Genomic DNA, 24,839 nt, shown 5'->3' on the forward strand with positions numbered 1-24,839 from the left:
CCTGCTGTAACGCATGTCGGCCCGAGAGCCACAGGGCGCGAGGCAGGACGCACACACTTCCTCGACAGGGACGAACATTTAATAACATAAACGACAGCGGCACTCACGTAATACAAATGATAAACATAAACATGAAATGATTTGACATTAAACGAACACAATACACAAGGATACATCTAACAAACACGTTACATTTAGACATTACATCTACCATGACCAACCACGCCGCACACCCTGACGTGAGTTTAAATACACACAGACAAAACGAGGTGCAGGTGTGTGCAGGCATGGCCACAAACGAAAGTCCTCCTACTGCACGTGGCTGGCCAAACCACGCGGCTCGCGGGAGGCGAGCGTTCCGTGATACCTGCAGGAACTTTTGAAGTGACAGTAGTGCTAGAGCATGGCTGTATTAATAAGCCTGAGATACAAACTCTCAAAACATTCAGAACGTAAAGCCCCGAAGGCCCACCCCTAACAACGCCCCCATAGCGACCCATGAATGCAATTGATTTGTTCTAAATACCAGTGAAGTAGCCTTGAGGCAGGCTATCTATGCAGCCTACACAACAGCCTTTAGGGCTGGTTATTCATGTAACTTACACAGAGCCCTCAAGGTAGGCCATCCATGTAGCCTACACTGCAGCTTTTGAAAAAGACTGTTGTGTCTTTGCTTTTCTGAGTAAGCACCTGAGGGTCGACACATAGTATACAAACGTTTATATTTGCCCAAACATGCCACACACAAATAAAAACAGTACAAGGTGTGACCGCACACATAACATGCCATCAATTTGCTGTAGACAGCAAAAAAAGTAGCCTTTAAATAATGCTAGGGGCACGGAAAGCCTGTTAATCCACGGAACTCGCTTCTCCCTTTGTCAGGGAGCAGGGAGCTGGTGGAAAGGATGTTTCTGAGTTCAAGGTTTCGTATTGTCAGTGACAAAGATGTAGGTCACACTTACTCCTGTGCATTAGTGCTGCAGACACCCCGGTATCTCGGCGGATACCGGAGGGAGATGGAGGGCAGAAATCTGCGACTGAGAGAGATCACTCTTGTTTAGAATGTTCACTCTTTGAATGTTCAGTTTGGAGTTTTTTGGGTCGCCACCACCGCATTTCATCAAAGGAATTATAGAACTTTAAAAAAAAAATAACTTTTCACTGTGTCCAGCTATAAGGGGGTATATAACATATGAACAGACATAAATAGCATGGGAGAAATGGGAACAGAGGAGAGAGACAGAGAAAAGACAGATGAACAGACAAATGGACAAACAAATATATATAGAATAAGTATTAGCCACCAGCACCATTACAGGAATGATGTGTGTATTTATGGGTATCTGTGTGCGCGAGTACATGCATGTCTGACTGTATATGCACAAATACTAGAGTGGGATATTTCTAGTTTATGGATTGGGTCTGTATGGTTTTTATCAAAGACACCAATGCATAGGTTAGTGGTTCTGTTATTGATTAATTCTCAGAATATTTCCATTGATATATAGTCTATTAATAGATTTTTTTCCAGTGGATGATATGGAAAACAAAAAATAACATTACTAAGTATGTTCAGTTTAGAATGTTTAGCTTGGAATGTTCACTTTTAGCATGTTTAGTTTAGAATGTTCACTCTTAGAATGCTCAGTTTAGAATGTTCAGCTTGGAATGTTCACTCTTAGAATGTTCAGTTTAGAATGTTCAGAATGTTCAGCTTGGAATATGCACTTTTAGAATGTTCAGTTTAGAATGTTCAGAATGTTCAGTTTGGGTTTTTTTGACCTGGCACCACCCCACCTTATCGGAGGACTTATAGAACTTTTTAAAATAACTTTTCATAAATAACACTGGGAAAATGGGAATAGGAGAGAGAGAAAAAGACCGAGATGAACAGACAAACAGGAAATATATATAGAATATTTTTAAGTATTAGCCACCAGCACCATTACAGGAATGATGTGTGATGTATTTATGGGTATGTGTGTGCGCGAGTGCATGCATGTCTGACTGTATATGCACAAATACTAAAGTGGGATATTTCTAGTTTATGGATTGGGTCTGTATGTTTTTTTTTAATCAAAGACACCAATGCATAGGTTAGTGGTTCTGTTATTGATTAATTCTGAGAATTTTTCTATGGATATATAGTCTATTCATAGATTTTTCCTGTGATTTATATTGTTATTTTTTGTTTTCCAATGTTTTTTTTTTAGTTATTAATGTTCTATATAGTATCCTGTTTTGTTTTTTTTTCTTCTATTGTCATATTGGTTGATGACATGTCTCCTAGGAGACATAAAGATAGGGTTGGATGGAAAGGGTTATTTAAAGCATGTGGGTGAGGACGTCTTGCCAAAATTGCTTGATAGGTGTGCTCTGCCACATAGCATGAGTGTAGTTGCTTTGAGAAAAGTATGTACAGATTGCTGAGCTTGTGAATCCCATTTTAAAAATCCAATGTGTAGTATAATGTACGCTATGTATTATTTTGTACTGAATGCATTGCAGGTTAGTGTTGCTGTCATATGGTAATTATTATTACACATTTGAATCCAAACTGCGGTGTCGGGGGCTAGTAATAAATCTTCCTCCCGTTGCTTCAATGGGAGTTTAACTGTGTGATTTAATTTTGCTATTATTTTGTAATCTTACATAATAGTTTTTTGTCTTAGGAATGTTTATAAATTCTGATATAGCTGTAGCATATCTGAATTGATATTTGAACATGCGAGCTATTTTTAATCGCCAGTTATCACCAAGACCCTAATATTGTATGAACCGTTTTACTGTTTCTGTAGAGTTCCAGCTGCGTGTAGTTTGTAAGTGAGCTATTCTGTCCAAAGATGAATCCAAAACTCTTTTAAAATCTCCACCCATTATTAATGGAGAGTTTGATATGTTTTGAAAAAATGAAGGATCATTAATGTTTGGACCATAGATATTAATAACAATATTTTTTATAATTGCTAACAGTGATATTTATTATAATGATCAGTGGTCAATTTCTTCAAGGGAGACTAGTGTTAAAGGAGCAGAATGTAAAGTAAAACATGAGAAAAGAGGAAAGCAAAAGGTGAACCACAATCCACACAAAAACCAGAGTCCACGCCGGGCCAGCAGCCTGGGGCTTCTTAGACAATGCTGTGGCTGTGATTCTGGCTTTGGAATTGGAGCAGTGTAAAATAAGTAACTGTCGTATGTTACTGAGGAGAAAAGGGTTGACGTGTGGTCAGGAGGATGAATGCCATGCAGGTCGAGCTGAAATTCAATGAAACATCACTCAAAGTTTGGTGACATGAAACATGAAAGCACTTAGAACAAAGTCAAGATATCTTAATTAGTGATTAAAAAGGTCCATTATTACCAAAAGGCAGCAACAGAAAAAGGGGGAAAGAAATGTAAGCAATTCAGTTTTGCTAAGGTAACTTAGAAAAAGTGCACAGGGAAATCATGACCAGTCCCCTACAGTCACTGTGCGCTAATCCTTTAGCACCTTCAGCCCTGGTCACCGTGGAAATGCCGCAGCACTGTGGGAGTCTCACGGTCATGTCACACACAGGGGGATGGCACTGGATTAAATACGAATAAAGGTGTAAGAAGAGGTACAAATGCGAAACCCGATCATTTCCCAATCCTTAACCATTTGCGCCTTTTCATACAAACTCGGTCTTGAAATTTGCTACGAATCTGCAAGTGTAGGATCACATTACTCAGTCTTGGTTGCTTAATTAGCCTTTTCCTAGAGAATATCTTTGATTCACCACAGTTAAAACCCTATAAGACAAAGACGTGTGGTGAATTGCGAAACGCTCTGGGCAAGTGATTATTTCCTCTAGAGCGAGCACACACTGCTACTTAACATACCTCCAGAAAGGTAACGAGTGCTAGAGAACACGCAGTCTTGCCCCATTGTTATGTCTGGAATCATATATTCCTTGGGATATTCAAATGGATTCCACCTTTCCAGCCCCGTCCACAGGATGCCATTAGAAATGCAGTAAACCCCAGCAAGCCATGGAGACCCTGATGACCTCATGAGAGGAATTCCAATTCTCCTTCTTCCTCTCATCCTGCCTGCTTATCAGTCTTGGCAGTTTCCCGGGAGGCGTCGGGTCTTGACCATGAAGAATCTGGACCGTGAAGCATGTTTTAACACAAGTTACAAAGCTTCATTGTTATTCTCAGAATGCCACTGAAACATCGACTTTAACACGTACTGATTTAATGTTTTATCGTCTCAAAGAACAAAAGTAATCAACACAGAAGTCAAAATTCTCAAGAAAAAGCAACATGGTTTCCTGTTACTCAGGTCTTATAAACAGTCGTATAAATAGCTATGAAAGAGAAATTGAGAAAAGGAGGAAAATATAGAAGCAATTGAATGAACCAAATTCACTTCAAGTGACCTGTCAGCCCAGACGCTCTGGTGCGCATGGACAGAACAAAGCGGTTGTTTGTTGATTGTTTCCAGGCCTCCGACAGATGCCTACTGACCTGGACGTGTGTCCAACTCTCTAATTCATGTAAACATGCCCTGCTTTTCCAGCCAATTCCTGATCACTGAATGAAACCAGATATGCCACACAACAGCAACTAAAGTTTGAAGGAACTGAAATGCTGGCAGTTGTAGGGCTGTTCTTCCTTCTCCGTGCTAGACTTGGAAGCGTAACGGCTACGCAGGGAGCTGAGGATTTGGACTGAGATTACGTGAAGAGAAATGAGGGAGATGAGAATGAGCACAGCCTGCTATAAGAGTGGGATGTGTCCGGCTGGGAAGAAACAGAAAGGGGAGAGGAGGCAACCAGATGGATGAACAGATGGGGAGCGGAGACGGTGTGCAGAAGAAAGACTGAATGAGTGAAGGACTAGAGGCATTCCAGAGGGCCAGAAAAAAAGAGTGTCACAAACTTCGTTAATCAATTACAATATGCAAAACACACAATATACAAGCACACCTTATAATTACAAAAAGAAAGAAACTCAAAATCACCAAAAATTACAACACTTCACCAAAACCTTTAAACACACATACAATACTGCTGTCAGTCTGGCCCTCAATCAGACACTTCCTACTGATCCACACCACCATCTTGGATTACCCTGAAATGAACTTCAAGAGTTGACACTGTGCTTTCTTCTTCTGTGTGTAATTATACCCACAAATAAAGACTGCTATTGTAAAAACAACACTGAACCCTTTCCCCAGAGCCAATTTTTGCCCCGGGAGCATCGACGCTGCCATTTAGATTACCTTACACAGGCTCTGTAGGGGGTCTTCCCAGACACCTCCTCTATGGCCATGTTCTCAACGCCCGAGAGCTGCAAAACACGGCTCTTACAATCCCCAAGGTCAGGTGATAACGACAACATAGGAGATGTGTCATTGGCACCACCAACACTACTACCGCTGCAGCTAGGGTAAGACTACAGCAGAACATGCTCTTAATAAATGTCAGTGCAATCTCCATTTACCTAGATGTTGTGACACGCAACGAATAGATTTTATGTTTAGGTGGGCAGCCATCTGTCCACACCACCCAGCTCAGGAGTCTGAAGACCACAGAGTCCATAGAGTTCTGTCCATCGAAATAACCGACTAACTAGTGATGTCCGGGACATTTTCTTGAACTCTTCCACTGTTTTGAATAGGAAGTCTACATCAGCCTTGGTTTTAAGCATCACAAGAATGCCATCAGCGTAGGTGGACAATAAAATTTAAGAGTTAAAATCAAAGTCCAGTAAAGCAAAGCCAAAGATAACCCTCCTTAACCTGTGTAGGATGAAGCATACAACATTCCAGCTAGGGCAAAACCTTGAAAGCAACACTCAAACCAACGTGAACTTTCATCATACTCTCAGCATCACAACACAGGGGGCATGAGCTTGGCTATGAGGCCAGGCCTGAAACAAAGGCTACTAGAACCTTCCATAAATATTGCCGTTCAACCCTGTCAAAAGCCTTTACATGGTCCAAAGAAATCAGACCAACAACTAAGCCCAATGACCATGTGACCTCCAAAATATCCAGAGTTAAAGTAAAAGAGAAGAAGAGAGAGAGAAAGAGAATAAACAATAAATGACAAAGATTAGTAAACAAAATTCAAGTTCAAGTTTGGTTTATTTGTCACATACATAGTCATACACAGTATAACTCGCTGTGAAATGGTTTGAGAGTGCTCTGTCCAAACTGAGGAAAAGAAAAAAAACAGGGGTGCATAGGGGAAAAAAATAAATAAATAATAATAAAATTTATATTATATATATATATACACACACACACACACACACACACACACACACAATATATTAACAATGTATGTACAATATATGTATATGTTTATATACACAATGTACAATGTATATATGGATATGTATATATGTATGTACAGAATGTACAGCTCCAGCTTACAACTGACATATTTACAGTTACATGGTGGTGGTGGTCCCCACAGTTTATCAGTTTCCCTGTTTCAGGGCCCGAATGGTCTGTGGGAAGAAACTCCTCTTCAATCTCTCTGTCTTGGTCTTCAGGGAGCGAAAGCACTTCCCAGACCTCAACAGAGAGAAGAGCCTGTTGTTGGGATGGGTAGGGTCCTTCACAATCCTCCTGGCCTTGGTCCGGCACCGCTTATAATAGATGGTCTGCAGGTCGGGAAGTTCCGTATGAGTGATACGCTCTGCTGAACGCACCACCCTTTGGAGTGCTTGTCTGTCCTGCTTGGTGCTGTTCCCCGTGAGGATGCTCTCGATAGTGCAGGTGTAGAAGTTCCGCAGTACCTTGGAGGGCAGTCTGAAGTCTCTTAGGCGTCTGAGGTGGTAAAGATGCTGACGAGCCTTCTTTGCCAGGGAGTTGGTATGGCGGGACCAGGATAGGTCCTGCGAGATGTGAACACCAAGGTACCTGAAACTATCTACTCTCTCCACCGTGGTTCCACTGATCCTCACAGGTTGGTAGTGCCACTCCTGCTTCTTGCTACAATCCACGATCAGCTCCTTTGTCTTGCTGATGTTTAGGAGGAGATTATTTTCCTGGCACCAGTTTTCCAGGTGTTTAATCTCCTCCAGGTAGGCCCCCCTCATCGTTGTCCGAGATCAGGCCCGTGACGACGGTGTCATCAGCAAACTTGACAATGATGGTGGAGCTGGAAGTGGCTGTGCAGTCGTAGGTGTGCAGTGAGTAGAGCAGGGGGCTTAGGACACAACCCTGAGGAGCTCCAGTGCTGAGAGTGAGGGTGGATGAGACACACTTGCCCACCTGTACTGATTGTGGTCTGTCTGTTAGGAAGTTGGAGATCCAGTCGCACAGGGATGTATGCAGTCCTAGATCCTCCAACTTAGTAGTGAGTAGGGAGGGGATGATAGTGTTAAATGCTGAACTGTAGCCAACAAACAGCATTTTGACATAATTACCCCTCCCTTTGTCCAGGTGGGTCAGTGTGGTGTGGAGCAGATGTGCAATTGCATCATCAGTGGAGCGGTTGTGGCGGTATGCAAACTGCAGAGGGTCCATGGAGGTTGGCTGTGAAGATGTGATGAAATCTCTGACTAGCTTTCACAAAGCACTTCATCACGACTGATGTGAGGGCAACAGGGTGGTAGTCATTGAGGCCAGAGTGTCGAGGTTTCTTCGGGACAGGGATGATGGTGGATCGCTTGAAGCTGGATGGGACAATACTGATCGTCAAGGAGAGATTGAAGATGTCGGTGAATACTGGGGCTAGCTGGTCTGCGCAGGCTTTGAGGACTCTCCCGCAGATACTGTCTGGTCCCGCCACCTTGCTGGTATTCACCCTTTTAAACACTCTCCTCACGTCACTCTCCGTGATGATGAGGGGGCGCTGTTCTATGGTGGGCTCTGCGCATGCGCTATTGGCTGCGCTGATAGCACCATTAGCGCTGCTAGCATTAGCGCTGCTAGATGTAGCCTGGAAGCGAGTGAAGAATGTGTTCAGCTTGTTCGCCAGAGACTCATCCGCACTCATCAGTCCGGAGGGTGGGCTCCTGTAGTCCGTGATCGTCCGTAGTCCTTGCCACAGGGATCTAGAGCCACTCTGCTGGAACTGTGCCTCTAGTTTCCTCCTGTAGCGCCGCTTCGCCTCCCTCACCGCCCTGCGCACTCCGTATGCTGCAGACTTGTACTCGTCCATGTTCCCGCTGATAATACCCGCATTGTAGGCAGCAGTACGAGAGTTCAGAGCCTCGCAGATGGTTTTGTCCACCCAGGGCTTCCGGTTGGGAAGCTTCTTGATGGTGGTTCTTGGAATCGTGTCGTCCACCAGTTTCCCAATAAACCCCACTACTGCCTCTGTAAACTCGCTGACATCATCAGTGCTGTGCCGGAACATGTCCCAGTCTGCATCATCCAGAGCATCCTGCAGAGTGGCCGCCGATTGGTCTGTCCAGCGCGCGACCTCCCTCTGAACCGGAGCTTCCTGTTTCAGCCGTTGTTTATATTTTGGTATGAGGAAGATGGCTGCATGGTCTGATTTACCAAACGGTAGATGAGCTAGTGCCTTGTAGCTGTCCTTGTATGGCGTGTAGCAGTGGTCAAGTGTCCTATTTCCCCTGGTGGGGAAGGTTACGTGCTGGTAAAGGTTGGGCACTGCACGTTTGAGGTTAGCGCTCTTGAAATCCCCAACCACGACAAGTGCAGTGTCCCGGTGTTGTGCCTGAAACTGTGTGAGAGCCTCATGAAGTTCACACAGTGCAGTGTCCATGTTGGCCTGAGGTGGGATGTACATGGTGTTGATGATAACCGAAGTGAACTCCTGAGAGGACGAAACTTGAGGGCGAGCAGCTCCAGGTTGGGTGAGCAGGAGCGGGCGAGAGTAACAACATTGGCATTGTTGCACCAGCTGTTGTTTACCATCACACACACTCCACCGCCTCTCGACTTCCCCGAATCTGCCGTCTTGCCCATACAGTGAACCAAGAAGAACTCGGCCGGCTGGATGGCGTGGTTTGGTACTGCTGGGTTCAGCCACAACTGAAGCAGAGGAGGTTGCAGTCCAGAATGTCCCTCTGGAACTTTATCCTAGCCCGGAGGTTGTCAAGCTTGTTGTCCAGAGACTGGACATTGGCTAGCAGGATGCTGGGTAAGGGAGCTCGGTGTGCCCGATCCCTCAGCCTGTTCCTGACGCCGGCTCGCTTCCCTCGAGGCCTTTTACTCGGGTCGCATCCTTTGTTCTCCCTCAGTATCTCCACCGGCCATCTTGGGTCCGGGGTTAGAGACGGCTTGAGGTGAGTGCTATGTAGATTAAGAGAAATAAGAGCATCTCTGCTGTATGAGATACGCGTCGTGGTGTAGAGAGAAGGGCTGCAGAGAAATCAGGGGTAGCGGGAAGAGCGAAAAGAGCGAAGAAGATAGCGAAAAGAGCGAAAAAAGTGCCAGGTGTGGACGGAGCAGTCCTGACGGCAGCTAACCTCACTGGCGCCATCTTGCAAGATGATTGCAAGATGAAAAAAATTGCTCAGTAGAAAGTGAATGCGTGTCTGACCCTGAGAGATAACTGAATCTTAACTGGAGTCTGAGCTAAAACACTAGTGGAGGGAAGGACTGGAAGAGAGAGGTCAGCAAGACTGAGTAAGAGGGGAGAGAAAAGTTACTTAATAAAACCTGAGGAGGCCGAAATGTGTGACATGAGAACCGTGTCCTTCAATATGAATGAATCATTTGCAAACAAACAAAAACAAACCAGCCAGAAATGTGATGGTGCTGGGGAATCACACTGTGCATTAAGTTATGTACATAAATAATTAAGTCTCACCATCTTCAAGGAGCTTCATGCTGTAGCTCCATCGTCCTAGAGTGTGTGGTGCCTCCCGAATCCTTACATGACTGCTCACCCAGGTCTCCATTTAAAACTGAACTAAAACGGTAGCCCTTCACCTTGAACTACACATCAGTCTCTGCCTCTTAGGCTTCTACTTTATTTTGCATGTGCTTAAACGTGTGTTCATTGTTGCCTGTGTTTTGATGCCCTGTACGGTGCTCTTGAGCACTGGAAAGGCTCCATATAAATAAAAACATAAGACGAAGAATTTATTCTAAAAATACACAAATAAAATGGAGTAAACATATGCCCAGCAGGCATGAAAGGCATAGCACAAAAACTGAAGGGAACGAAGAGAATCAGGAAGAAAGAAACAGCAGCTGGCGATCCGGACGACGGCTCAGAGAGCTGCTGTCTGGATGATTGCCGTTATTTACAGAGGAGAGTGCACATACGCACAAGGGAGATGGCTGAAGCCATAGAGAGAGAGGCAGGCCCCTAATGACAGAACACAAGGTGCTCATTAGTGCACCTGATGTTCACGCTGTGGACTCCGCCCCTACTCCTCTGCCGTTTTGTTGCACATCTGGACCGTGCCGCTGGCTTGGCCATGGAATGTTGCACTCTGGATCAAAGTTGCTCCCTTGCTGTCAGAAGGGAGGTGAGTGTGGCTCCAAACACCCACGCATGAGGGGGGGAGGGGAGGTGCAGAATGAGCATGCCAGGCTCAGCCTCAGACACACTGGGGGAGGCGGGGGAAGCAGCCTGGGAACTAGAAATGCCTTCTGTGTCCTAATTCTTCGGCGGAAAAACTTCAGATATTATTTGGAACAATGCCATATGGAAGACAGGAAGGGGAATTGGTACATCTGACACAAAATAAACTAAAATATCAATGGCATTCCAGTTTAGACCTTGAATCCAAATCCGGATAAAATGATCAACTAGGGGACCACTTTGTCACCACCCAGGACTCTTGGGTGAAGGGAAGGTGGAAAATCCACAGGATCTGCACCTCGAGAGCTGCGATGTGAACACCTCTGATGTAGCCCATTAAGCAAACTTATACATTACGGCAGATTGACGGGTAAACTACAATCACATTTCCAAATGACTAAAAAATCAAGTGAAATTAGCAGGAAGCAGCTGGGTGCAAAGAAAGATGATTGTAGGCTGTTAGTCAAATCCAGCTGAGCGAAGAGAAGAGTTACTGAAGAGTCGTTCCGACACCTGTGGTAGGCGTTTAGCCTTAAAATGGGAGAACCAACAGCTTATAAGAAAGTGAATGCCATAGTAACCTTAGAAGAACTAGGTAGAGCTATACTCCATTCACCATAGAGATAAAAAAAAACCTTCTGGTAAAAGTCACACGTTTCCAGAGAACAAGGCTGTTTCGGACAGAGGTCCTCCATCGGCTGTGCAAACAAAGTGCTAGGTTTTGTCTTTTCAAAATGGCTCACCTCAAAGTGCACACCGAGACAGTTAAGGGTAATTAAGCTGGCATGCAGAGGGCAAAGAGCAGACAGACAGGTGAAGGATATGATTGGCTACCCTCTGTGCTCACTGTCTTTAATTATGGGATAATGACAGTAATTGCTCCCTGACAGCGCAAGTACCAAGACACATGCACAGTGGGTTGATTTCTGTGAGATGATTTAGTGAAGCACTTCAGCGAGCACAAAATAATCTCATGTCTCCCATGGTGGAAGGGGGAGGTTAGTATTAGATATCAGTAATACAGCAGCATTTCCATTACATTACAAACAAGAGTTAGTACAAAAACCTTTATAAACAAACAGAAAAGTACACAGTACCCTGCAAATACTAGCTACCTGAATCAAACCAAATAAATTCTCTGTTTGGCCCTCTGAAGTAGGTACTCAATGGCCATTAGTTTCTTGCCGCTGAGAGAACACATTACAAGGAAGTTCCTGCTATCTGCTGCCACAGAACAGAGAGGGGGACAAGCTGAAACACTTGTCCTCTGCCACGCCTGTAGTTCAGAGTGAGATATAATCATATATTCGCATGCAGGAAGCATTTTTCACTGCGTGACGCTACACCAGAGTGACCACACCACTCCCTGAAACGAGCGAGGACAGCAACAGGGATGTAATGAGGTGGAGCCGGTCCCAGTAATCTCAAGCCTTCGGAGGGATCGTCTGACGGGGGCCCAGCGGGAACCCTGGCCGTCACTCTGCCCTCTCCTTCTCCACACCTGTGAATGTTACAGAGTTGCAGACAACCTGGTCCAGCTCCTTCCTGAATCCTGCTGGCAGGATGGGAGGTGTTCATCTGGTACATCGAGCTGCTCAGAATTCACTGTACCTGAGCTCCGTTAAAGGCAGTAGAGGCACCATACCTGAGCTCCCTTAAAGGCAGTAGAGGCACCTTAACTGTGTACCGTTAAACGCAGTAGAGCCACCTTAACTGTGTACCGTTAAACGCAGTAGAGCCACCTTAACTGTGTACCATTAAACGCAGTAGAGGCACCTTAACTGTGTACCTTTAAAGGTAGTAGAGGCACCTTACCTGAGCTCCGTTAAAGTGTGTTTGACTTACAGTATGCACACACACACACACACACACACACACACACACACACACACGAGTCAGTTCAGAATCCTTTTGAGCTGGTGTTTATTTACAAACTTAGGCTGGTTATAAGGTAAAAAACAAACAACAAAAAAAAGTGATATAACATTAGAAAGATGATCCTAAGTGAAAGAAAACAGAAGGTGCTGATCTGAGATCTGACAGTCACACACCTTCCTGCATTTTGTCCCCCACATTAAGATTAATATGAGAAACAAGCCCGCACCCCTCGTACACGCCCACTGTGAATGCTGGCCAAGGCTCCGATCAGCAAGGCTCGCTCTCAGGCTAAAAACTGCTTAAACAATCTACTTAAACGTCACTGACTGAACTTCACACTACATAAGTGTCTAGTCAAGCGGCCTGCAGTGTCAGTGACCTGCTACCAGTTTCCAGTGGTGGAGTCTGCATTGGACATCACTCTGTGTGAGCAGCACATGACTTACTGGGCTGCACACTGCCTGAGATGGTGCATCGCTGGTGTTACCTGGAAGAGTCTACAAGGGCAGAGCCTCGGTGCGTGACTTTTTAGCCCCGTGGCAGTCGTCCGCGTTTGCCTCGTCCCCTAGGGCGGAACGCGGGGAGATCCGGGAACAGCCGTTGAGCACGTGCCGTGCTGCGATCGGCTCTGGATGCGTGTCCCCAAGAGCCTCACGCTTGCAGGCTTCCGCCGAGTCCTCTTCCTCCTCCTTTTTGACCCCGCCTTCTTTGCGCACCTCTCCGGCTTGGCCCCGTCTCTTCGGCGCCTTCGTCCGTAGGCCACCACTCTCCTTCTCTTCCACCTTCAGCTCGAGCTTCACCTCCTTCTTCCAGGCGCCGTAGGGCAGGATGTCGGCGTCGCCGCCGGAGGTCTCGCAGAGCGCTGGCCCCGCCCATTCCGGCACCTCGAGCCCCAGCAGCCTCATCAGCTGTGACATGACCTCGTCCACGTAGCCGTGGATACGCAGGGAGGCTTGCTTGTCCTGCAATCGGGCGACAGCGGCGGTTCACTAAACCTTTCCGTGGTTCCTTCGGCTTGCCACGTGAGCAGGGTTAAGCCCCGCCTCCACAACAGGGATCCCTTTCCAAACTGGACTTAAAATCAAACGTCACCTGTGCTTCACCTGTGCACATCACGTGTGGTTCACCAATGTTTGGACTTAATAAATCAGTAAAATGTTTTAAAAATCACTAAATAAGCGCTACCTCAAAAAGCCACAGCCTGAGAACACGTGCTGTGATTCGTGACGTGACAAACTGACATTTTCACATTTCGAGTGAGATTAGACATAAAGGAATCTTATGGTCTCGGAGCCCTGGGTTAAGCACTGTGATTTTCACAACACGGAAACACTGACAGAATTGCAGAATTAAGGCATAAAAAAGGATTTAGGATATAAAGATGGAAATGTTCAGAATTTGAATTAAAACGCACTGATCCTGGTACTATCCGGAGTGATTTTTTTTCTTTTAGAACTGTGCCTACTCCAAATCCCGATGTGCTTCTGTCTTTGTGCATGTACAGTTTTTCTGTCCCTTGAACTGCACCCATTTTATTTTTACAACTTTCATTTACAGTCATCTTGCTTTTGCTAAATGTTATGGTGGCAATTTCAATAAATGGAAGAGAGCCATTTTGCTCTTGGTTGTAACTGATGAGGCTTTTTTTCTTTCAGGAAAAACTGTTAAAAACAAACATGAGAATGGAGAGAAAGCGTGTGCGGAGAGAGAGAGAGAAAGAGAGAGGGAGAGAGAGAAAAATGACCCAGAGGATTAGATGGAGTGAGCGCCGTGGCGTGGAAAGCCGACCTTCCACCAGGGGGTTAAGGTAGGAGCATCGTTCAGGTCAGACACCCTCGTGAGTCACACAAATCATTGTTTTGTAATAAAGCGGTGGGAGAAAGACTTATGTGTGCGTGCGTGAGTGCGCGCGTGTGACTCACATGTTTGGTTGGCTGCAAGTTGACTATCACCACTTTCCCTCCAGAGCGCTTGGTCAGGAGAGGGAGATCACCACTGGGCTTAATCTGCAGCGACGTTCCCAGAGTCAGAGCCAGGTCCGCTCGTCTGCACACACACAAGCGCACACACACACAGTGCAGCTAAAACCACACCCAGCGCGGCACGAGGGCGGAAGTGTATCAGCTGACTGAAGGGCAGACTGAAAGGCCAGCCCACGTCCTGCCCTCATCTATGACTCCGCTGGACCTCACGCAGAGCTGCCGCAAATGGCATCCCGAGAACGGGAGCACGTGCGTGCTGCTTCTCTGGGTCAGGAGTTTCTAAAGCATGTTTTTATATCATGGACAGGCTCACGCGTGCTTGCGTTTTACACCTATGTGCAAATGTGACGCGTCGAAAGGTTTCTCACCCGAGGCCCTCAGCAGCGAGGCAGCGGGTGCACGCCTGCATACCACCATCAGTGCACAGCCTTTAAAAAGCAGCTGGACTCACACGGCCTTTAAAGCGTCAAGGCAGAGATGCTATTCACAGACTTAATCATTCCCCCAGTTCATTCATTTGCTCCCTTGTTTTGCCAATCCAGATCTTCAATTTAAATAAAGCCCCACTTAGATTTTTATGTTCTTTCCCTCGATTGAATTTAAACTAAGGAAATTATTTATTCAGTTTAAGCAACAGTTTAAGCCTGTAAACAATTCCATGTGCTTTGAGACTGCAGGAGTTTAGTAGTACAGTGTCAGTGAAGTGCCGTATAAACTCTACACAAATTGTTGCCACTGATGTGGTGGGGAGCCTCTGCCCTGGTGAAAGGACCACTCCTTTTGTGTGTGTGTGTGTGTGTGCCTGCGTGCCTACACATCTGTGCATCTGTTTGTCTGTCCTTTCTGTCTCCCCTTGGCCGCCCACGCACCTGCTGGCTTCGTCGGCCCGGTTCAGGTCTCGGTCTGGTAGCGAGTCCTCCCAGTCCAGAATGGTACTGATCAGCCTCCCTCTGCACAACATTGAGCAGACCAATCACAGGTGTCCTACCAGAGACACACACACGCCCCACCCCCATATACTCTGCCACCACGTGTACACATGCACACAGACAGGCACGCACGCACACACACACACACACACACACACACACACACGTCTAAAGGTTACCTGCAGGACCGGAGCCCTCTGGAGCGGGTGACTTCACAGTAGCGTCCTGTGGGTTTCAGGCCCATGATCCCAATGACTGTGTCGCGCACGTACTGCCTGCAAATCCAAAGCAATGACCTTCTTCATGTCCAAAATACAACAAACAAACAAACATACACACAAATAAATGGCCCCTGGGAGCAGCCGAACTCTAAGAGCTATAGGTGGGCAGTGGTCCAGCCCACCTGGACAGCACACAGCACCCCAGCCGGGGGTGGTGGGTCCACAGACAAGGGGAGACACGCCAGTACGACCCACCCCGGGCCTGGACAAGGCTGTAAGTAGAGTGCTAGTGTAGAGCTCATTCTACTAATCTTTACTGTAGGCCAAGATACAGGGAGAGAGAGAGAGAGAGAGAGAGAGAGAGAGAGAGAGAGAGAGGGAGAGGAAGAGAGACGCAGAAAGCAGAAGGCGTGGCCAGAGATGCCATGCCTGGCCTGGGGAGAATAGACATGTCAGAAACACTCACTTGCCACATTTCTCGCATTCCTCGACAAACATGTTTCCGTGAAGCTCTGACAATCGGTCCCTGAAACATACAGAGAGAGAGAGAGAGAGAGAGAGAGAGAGAGAGGGTGAATGACAATAGGAAAATAAAAAAGGTTGGTAGGCTCCAAAAATATGTATTATAGAGTTTGAAAAAAAAAGGCCTTCCCCCAGTACGGTTCACTATATTCATTTGACCAGCTGATCAGTTTTAATGTGGCACGTGAGCGGATCTCCTGGCTCACGTCTGTGCTCCTCACCTGGGGAAGCCCGAGCGCACGTGCAGCCCATCCACATTCTGGCTGATGAGGTATTTGAGGTAGCCGGCTCTCTGCAGCTGCAGCAGCGCCATGTGGGTCAGGCTGGGCTTGGCTGCCTCGAACGTGGTGTCAAAGTGAGGAGTCTCACCCTTCTCCTCCATCGTCCACACACCTTTAGGGCCCCTGCACATGCACACCCACACACACAGGTTGGCGAGCAGATGAGATTGGACCATGGTGGTTTAGCAGTCAGCTGTCACGACCTGGTTAGATTTGAGAGAGTAAACCGCGGTAGCAGCAGTATCGTTCCACCGCCCCACTGCTCCGTGAAGCTCAGCTCAGGACTAGGGCTGGATAAGTGCACCGTCAACACCGCGACCTGCAGGGGGCCCAACACTGGCCACAGAGCATGTGTGCATCTCCAGAACCTACTTCTCACTTCCTTGTGTAGGTGTCCCCAGACACACACACACAGATAGACACACACAGACACACTTCTATTCTTTAACTGAGCTTTAAATTGAGAAACTGTATTATTTGGTTGCTTTTATTTAAATATCATTCATAAGCATGCCTTTAAAATATAAAAAGTATTTAGTTTTTGGTAATGCATGCATGCACTCTGATAAACAGTCTGATAACGCTGCACTGGATCAGATGAGCCGTCAGTGATTCTGCTTAGAGAGCGCAGTGAAGGAACCTAGCTACATGGCCCTGGGTCCAACATGCCGCTGGTCAGACAGACGTGTGTAACACGCGGGCTCCACCTGCACTGGACGGCCCACCATTAACATGTCCTCCAAATCACTACATAACCAGAGACCGAAAGAGTGTGTATGTGTGTGTGTCTGGTGATTGCCTCAGTATGTGTCAGATCTAGGTGTGTGTATGTGCATATTAGTGCGAAACTATGAGTGTGTGCACCTGCCAGAGCCCTGACGCTGCGTTTGACAGCACATCACCCCCCATGAAACATTAATGGGAAAAACACTGGAGGTAAAATAGGTAGTTTCTCTCCCTCAGTACATCTCACACACACACACACACACACACACACACACTCTCCCTATCTCCTGCTCGAAAAAAGGATCAGTGTTCATGGTCTCCTATGGCAACGTGGACTCCCAGCTCCCTGTGAGCAATCCCCAGGAGACAACGTGGTGGTCAGGGGAAGAGCAGGATTTCTGAGAGCAGAAGGTTCTAACTAAACCGCGGGGCTTTCCGCGCTAGTGTCAGTCGAGAGCCAGACCTTCTCCTTCGGGAGAACTTGGAGAAAACTCATCGAATGTTCAGAGGAGGGTTTCCATGTTTACTGAGACCTACCGACATGATGAGCTGACGTCATGTGTGCATGCGTGTGTCTGTGACCCTCCTCAATGAACATGTAACAGTGCAAAAACAAAAAGCGCAAAAGATGAAACGCGCAAACTGCTCAGCTCACAGCACAAGTAAGATCAGAAAGGAAAACCACAGTTTAGTTCTCCTCACGTGAGGACCGCGGAGATCACGGCCGCGTGGGGGGTGGGGTGGTGGAGCCATCCACGGGAAGTAATGAAGTGGACAAAGGCTTATGTGGTGCTGGAACCGTGCAATTACCACTGACCTTCCCCCGTACCAATTCCCCTCAATTCCCCCGTACCAGTGAATCGATGTGGGCTTCATCGTCTCGCTGACTACAACACGCACACACAAACATGCATGCACACAAACACATGCACTTTGTTAGTCTGTTGCTTAGCTACGGCACATATCGGCAAGCTCTTAATATTCTTACAAAAAAAAAAAAAAATGATTTGGTCATTATCATCCAAGTGTGTATGAGCCTTGATCTGTCCAATCCAGTCTAATGTGCTGGAGTAGACTGGGTCATAACTGGGTGGTCAGACATTGATTGAGAGCCCATAATTCAATGTCATATCTATTACTACTCACTGTGTATGAGAAAGTGCCAGTGTCGCTGACTGCTTTGCAAATTTGATTGATCAAAATTAAGCATCTTTCATTAATATTATTATCTTGTTCAGAAGGTTTTTCAAGTACACTCACTGAAGTCCTTTCATCCCAATTTTTTATTCCTTCAAACAAAAGATAAACAAAAGACAGCTCAGACAGCCTGCGTCTTATTCACACAGTATTGGCGGCAGTGCCAAAGCTCTCCATCTCCCTCTAGTGAGAGCTCACTGTGATTGCAGCAGTGCCTTGTGAGACCATCACCTCTGCTAAACCAAACAAATGGTAAACTGCTATCCTAATGCATATATGTGCTGTGATACAAATGTAGACCATCAATGCTAGTTTAGATTTGTGACAAGGCCTGGGTAGAACTGGTCCAAGCAATTTGACAAATGCCAATCAAATCCAGCCAATCAAAGTGTGTGATTATTATTGTTGGGTAAAAATAAGAAAAAAAAGATGGCCTGTCACATGCATCTTAATTCTAAATCATATCCATGTGTATTTTGTTGTTCCATTATATATTCTACTATGCATATTGTTTCAGAAAGTGTTTGTCCTTATAGTAATACTTATATGGTTGGTCATTATGGCTCAGCTGTGGTTGCTCTCCATTTCAGATATCATTACGTAGTAGCCAAAATAAACTTTGATGCATTTACACTTACATGTCTTTACATGTACTGAAATCCAAAGACAACTGGAAGCAGGTATGCTGAACAATGCTTTCCTTTAACGGAAGGGCAGACAAGTAACTCGTAAGAGGGCTTAGAATTAGGAGATCTGCCCAAACAGCATCTCCAGTTGCTGCACTCAGCTTTGGTGGTGTTTGGTCTCTCATTTTCCATTAGAAGAGGGAGGGGAGAATGATGGTGGTTCTGCAGGTGGTTAACAACAGACTAAGATATACTTGCAAAGCTTGTTTATCTTACACACATTCCATGTAAATAGGAAAAAAATTAATGAGGTAACAACATCCAAAACCAAACTAATTAACCCGATTTGTCTTAGGGGGGGTCGCAGGAAAGCGCACACTCATGCTTACACACACACACACACACACACACACACACACACACTTTCTCCCCCTCCCTCCTCTCCTGCTGTCATTTGTCTTTGGTTTCTGAGGGAGAAACAAGGCAAGCTGACCAATAAATCAACAGAAATGTGCTACTTAATCCCGCAGTCGTTTTTAATTAAAAGGCATCGACACTGACACCACAAAGTGTATCATCACGCAGGACATAGAAAAATAGTACACATTATCCACAATAAAACCTAAGAGTAGGTACAGAATGGACCGACATATTCCCATGAAGTCCACTCACTTTATAGCTTTCTGGCTTCATCTGCTGATAGTTTTAGCATTGGACCGGAGCATAACAGACCTGGGTATGAGCCAAGCTGGCCACCAACAGCTGAATTGCAGCTTTTTGCTTCCAACAAAAGTTACTCAGTGTTTACATAAGGTCCCATGTTACCCACAGTAACCAGGAATAGATACAACAACAACAACAACAACAACAACAGAACTTTCAACTTTAGGCTTGAATAAATGAAATATTGCTTACTGGTTCATCTGTGTTCTACCAGACGTTGCCTCAAATAACTCTGAAAGAAAATAAAGTCCCTAACTTGGGCATCAATCACGACATCATACCCAACACCTTGAAAACAAAGTGGTCTGACAAAATAAAAGTGGATTTTGTAGGTCTGGTTTCTAGCCGAGCTGACAGACGACCTTTCTTTGTGGGCATACGGCAACGGAATGAAAAGTGCTCCAACACAGTGTGTAGAACTGCTCAAGAAGTACACGCAAAAAAGAAAACATACCACCACACTGACATCCATGCCATTGCCGAGCTGTGTTACCACATCTAGACACCGATCTAGACACATCTAGACAATAACAAATGTATTGTGGCAGGCAGGGTACCGGGCCCAGTGTGTACAAGCCCACAGGACCACAGAGTTTAATGCTTTCACAGATCCTACAAATCCAGTTCAGTACGCAAGGACTGATGTGCAGAAGCCTTGGGTCGGATACGCCTGGCTGGAGGGTCCCGTCCCTGCACGCCTTCCTAAAGCCCGTCTCCAAACCGGCACGTCCAGACACGGACGAGGGGTGCAGCAGGGAGCCAGGAGTGACACAGAGGTCACACGGATTAAAGTCAAACTCTGCACTCAATTAGCATTCCCTGGATGCAAGTTCCAGACGGCAGCACCTCACAAACCCTTTTACTGACAGGAAATCCCCATCACGGTGTCCCCAAGCTTTCCGTCTGGACCTTTGCATCTTTTTTGGACTGATGTACCATTCCATTTCACCTCTCCACTCCCCGTTCGGCTCCCACGCCTGTGCAACGTGGCCATGGGCGGGCCGGGCTCCTACCTGAAGTCAGGAATGCCTGCCGAAGTGCTAATCCCGGCCCCCGAGTGCACCACCATGTACTGCGAGTCTCGGACCAGCTGAGCCAGGGTCTCCAGCTTAGCGTGCAGCTCCTCAGACTGGTCGAACACCTGCAAAAGAGAGGCGCACATGACAGCTGGACGTGCCTGATGCGTGAACCTTCAGCTTGCATAAAATGCAACGCATGGAGTGAGGTTGTATGCAAAGCATGGATATTGCAGCTAATGTTTTATACAGGAGGTGATGTACTACACAGCAGCTATATTTGGATGATACCATTGGTTAGGAAGGGAATTGTACTGGTTAGCACATTCTGTTCAGTGGAGTGCTGGTGTCCAAGTCAATTCCTGTCAAATGAGATTTGAAACTAAAATGTCAGGTGGTCTGACTACACTGCCTTTCTTTACATCTTCTGACTTTTAGGTAAAAGTAATAATGTTGCATAGATTTCAATATTTTTTGAAATGCATGAATTATTAAGAAATTACAGGAATATATTACTGGAGTATATTATTAAGTCAGAATGAAACAATAACTATGAGAATAAAGCGGTCAGATTTAATTCAAAAGTATTTGGATCTAAACTGGGCGAATCCCGATCATTTTTATACATATTCCCCACTTCAGCAGAGCAAAAGTAATTCTACAAGTAAACATAAGTAAAATTGTAGTGTTCAGTACATGGTCACAAAAAACACTTTGCGGTGGATTAGTGCCAGACGTCTCTGCCCCGCAGATGTCCCCAGACACTGGGACGTTTCTTACCACAAATGCCTAATGGAGTCCACGCTGAAGGATTTGATATTACAGTTAAAGGAACATTCTGCTTTTGGCCCCCTGCCCCATAACTGTTTTAGCTGCATTCTTTTGGTCTATGATGCTTTTGGGAAATGGTGCCCAGAGCAGTTAAGAGGTTTCTGTACTCTCTACAACACAACCTGCTGCTTCACTGTCAGTTGAAAAACAAGTGAGCCCAATCTACTGATGAATATAAATTCCCAAACTAAGACACTACCTCCACCATGTCTCACACCTGAGGAGCTAGCCTATGCTTTGGGTTATAGGCAGATTTTTTTTCTCTCCTCACTTTCCATATTTAAATTATTATTATTATTATTACTACATTATTATGATACTACTAATATTATATTATATTAAATTGTACATCAGTCTTCTTGTTCTGGAGGCTGACCAGCTGGGAGGATGTTGTGGTCAACCCTTTGAGATTATGCTGGTGTATTCATAACTTTGTAAATAAAACACATATTGAACAGCTGAACATGAACACTTCATAACTTAAAGCATTTCACTACTGCAACAAGTAATTGCAAAATTTGCTTTGCCTTTGCTGGACTGAGATACAACAGCAACATAAATCATTTAAAATTTGCAGCATTTAGCTGACGCTTTTATCTAAAGCGGCTTACAATTATGACTAAGTACAACTTGAGCAATTGAGGGTTAAGGGTCTTGCTCAGTGGCAACTTGGCACTGGTGGGGCTTCAACCAACAACGTTCCGATTACAAATCAAGGACCTTAACCACGGAACTACCAATAAATCACCTACAGTTGCCTCGTCTACCACCAACTATAAACTTTACGTCAAATACATAATGCAATATCAATACCTCTAACTGTCCACTTATTTTTGGTACAATTATGTAAGCATATAATTGCATAAGTATTGGTATGATTTTATATCACTACTATATATTAAAGATCTGTAAGTGACTCGTGGGTCAGCCAGCATGGACCCAAACACCCACAGTGGTCAACTTCATATTCACTGTACAAGTACAACCTGAAACAAACAACACTATTATACAGTAGCTAATGAGCTGAATTGATGCACATGTCCAATCCTGCTCCCTTATTTAAGTATCGGTATATATTTAAGTATTTATTTAGATATCAGTATACATGTGTATACTTCCTAATCTGTTACTTCAGAAGTTAAAACGTCAAACATGTAAGCCATGTTATTCAGTAGGTTTGATTAGGCTGGGACTACACCGCAGGGTGCTAGGATCAGTAGCATAGTGTCAGGGTGGTTATCCGATAATGTCTCACAGTAAAAACCATGCTCTTTCATTGCCAATGCGATTTTCTGGACCATAACTTTTTTTAAACACCATGAAGACGATGGTCTTTGATCAATGATCCAGACAGCTGCATTAGGCTGGCTACACAGGCGGAGGAACTAGAAGGTACCAGGCGAACAGAAGATGCTGGCTAACGCGATGATGTCCAACACCTCCTCTGTGTTATAATACCATACGTTGTGTTTTAGGGTGCAAGACCCCTGCCGCTTTGACGCCAATGAGTGGTGACAATATCAGAAACTGTTTATAATCGTCGGAAAGCAAGTTTTATTATGTTAACGAAGCAACAATAAGTACCTAGCTAGCTAGCTAACTACCCAGTGAATGCATAAAAAAGATATACCGCGAAGCTAGTTATCAATACAACTTCTTTAGCTAGCCACAGTTTTATGAGGAACGCTAGTTGGCATAGTGTAACACTGCAGTCAAATGGTGGTAGCTGATGTTCGCAAGTACACTGACGAACATGAATGGCCAGACAATATTTTCCTCAGACGCGGCTATCTTAGCTTAGCTAACCGAGTATCTTAACAAGCTAGCTAGCTAAGACGCTAGCCGACGTTACCTCAGGAAGACCGCAAACGCCTTTATTTGCGTAGGGAGACAGTCCAGCGGCATAGTCAACGGACATGGCCAACCGTAGTCAAGGTCTTACTTCTGCCGTTTCGATTATATTATAAAAAAAATAACAACAACAAAAATAAATTCCTCTTATGTGGAAACCTACAGACTGTTTTTATGCCACAGTAACGGCCGTGTTGGTCCTCCGGGCTACGTCATATACGACGTCATATAGGACTTGCGCGCTGCTGTGCACTTGCCGTATGACGTCACATGTGGGGGTCTCCATATACGCGCGGAATAAGGCGCATTAAAAGTCGCGATTCGGTTATTATTATTATTAGTTGTATTTATATAGGGCCTTTCCCAAGGGTAAGGAGAAAGATTACAGTGCAGATTACAGTGTAATATGTCAATAAACATCCTTGCAGAATTGAACGGGATCTCCCTGGGCTGCATGTGTCCTAAAATACATGGTAACCTTTCTGACTGTTAATCATCCTCTGCTAATCCAATTTGGATTGGGCTATTTTTAATATTTAAGGTCAAATACGAAAACAATTGGGAGACACTCAGAGTTCACATCTAGGCATTCAAATGGCTGCAGCCCGTTATTTCCTAGTAAATCTATGCCTTGATTATTTGCGCCTATACGTCAATAAAAGTGTTACTGCCGTCTTTCACGCATCGTTTTCTTCCTGCCATTAATGAAATGACGGTAGGCCATACAGCCTAAACAAATAAGATTAAGGAGATTAGTAATAAACGGCCGCCTGCGGGCGGCGCAGGAGAGCTTTAATTCTGAGTCTTGACCGAGATTCCCTCGTCCCTCCCCCATCAGGTGCGGGATACAAGCGTGACATGTGTCGAATAGGAAAGTGAGCCCCGCGTTTCCAGCTGAGCGCTTACTCTCTCAGCGCGCGCGCGCGCGCGCGTGTGCATGTTGTTATTATTATCCTGCCTGCCTGCTCTCCGCTGCGCTCGGAATGGCCAGATTCACCCAGACTGAAGCGAGAAGGCAGCAGCACCCACCGCAGCCGCCGCAGCCTGCCCACGCTAGCGTGATCCTCAGCGGACCGGGGGCAGTACCGAGCCAGCCGCCACTGCTTGTCCTCCCGCAGCAGCCCCAGTACGCCCAGATCAGCTTCCCCAAACCCATGAACGGGTCAGAATCCATTTCCATACGCCCCGACAACGGCACCATGAAAGACCAGGATGCCATAAAGCTTTTTATAGGACAGATACCGCGGAACCTCGAGGAGAAGGACCTCAAACCCCTGTTTGAACAGTTTGGGAAAATCCACGAATTGACAGTTCTCAAGGACCGTTACACCGGCATGCACAAAGGTAATGCATTTCAGCTATAATTGTGCTCCTTAATTATTCGAAGCTTGTTTGATAGATTTGAATGACGCTATGCTTGCGCGCGGCAGAATTTCGTAATGACTGTTAACGAGTATTAAAGCAATCCAAATGGATTTTTGCTCCCTGCCGCCGTCATTTGTGCGCGCGCGATATTTCTCATGTTTCGGTCGGCAGGCGTCCACCCACGAGCAGCCCCCAGTA

The 24,839-nt window shown here is 45.7% G+C and overlaps 2 protein-coding genes across 5 annotated transcripts in view; one reads left to right on the forward strand and one right to left on the reverse strand.

The window, feature by feature from the left end:
• Positions 1-12,399: 12,399 nt before the first annotated feature.
• Positions 12,400-23,490, reverse strand: sirt6 (sirtuin 6). 2 transcript variants are annotated; one of them, XM_027031412.3, is made up of 8 exons: positions 23,278-23,490; positions 20,592-20,719; positions 16,247-16,429; positions 15,970-16,029; positions 15,462-15,557; positions 15,223-15,303; positions 14,294-14,417; positions 12,400-13,333 (listed from the first exon to the last, which is right to left on the reverse strand). In XM_027031412.3, exons 1-8 carry the CDS (start codon positions 23,341-23,343, stop codon positions 12,869-12,871), a joined length of 1,203 nt encoding a protein of 400 aa, XP_026887213.2. In that variant the 5' UTR covers positions 23,344-23,490; the 3' UTR covers positions 12,400-12,868. The 2 variants fall into 2 exon arrangements, with proteins under 2 accessions (XP_026887213.2, XP_081578812.1); XM_081722686.1 differs by lacking the exon at positions 20,592-20,719.
• Positions 23,491-24,142: 652 nt separating this feature from the next.
• Positions 24,143-24,839, forward strand: part of LOC113591058 (CUGBP Elav-like family member 5) — a 104,443-nt gene continuing 103,746 nt past the window's right edge. For all 3 annotated transcript variants that reach the window (XM_081722684.1, XM_081722683.1, XM_081722685.1), the window contains exon 1: positions 24,143-24,620. In XM_081722684.1, the coding sequence (XP_081578810.1) occupies positions 24,260-24,620 (361 nt within the window). In that variant the 5' untranslated portion in view covers positions 24,143-24,259. The remainder of the gene's footprint in view (positions 24,621-24,839) is intronic.

This window comes from Electrophorus electricus, chromosome 11, assembly GCF_041902795.1.
Source record: "Electrophorus electricus isolate QZ-2024a chromosome 11, ASM4190279v1, whole genome shotgun sequence".
Lineage (NCBI taxonomy): Eukaryota > Metazoa > Chordata > Actinopteri > Gymnotiformes > Gymnotidae > Electrophorus > Electrophorus electricus.

Coding starts and splice junctions, on each gene's coding strand:
- sirt6 (XM_027031412.3), bottom strand. CDS start 23,343: ATGTCCGTTGACTATGCCGCTGGACTGTCTCCCTACGCAAATAAAGGC. Junction 16,030..16,246: donor GTGCGCTCGGGCTTCCCCAG/GTGAGGAGCACA, acceptor TGTATGTTTCAG/GGACCGATTGTCAGAGCTTC. Junction 14,418..15,222: donor CGGGCCGACGAAGCCAGCAG/GTGCGTGGGCGG, acceptor GTGTGTGTGCAG/ACGAGCGGACCTGGCTCTGA.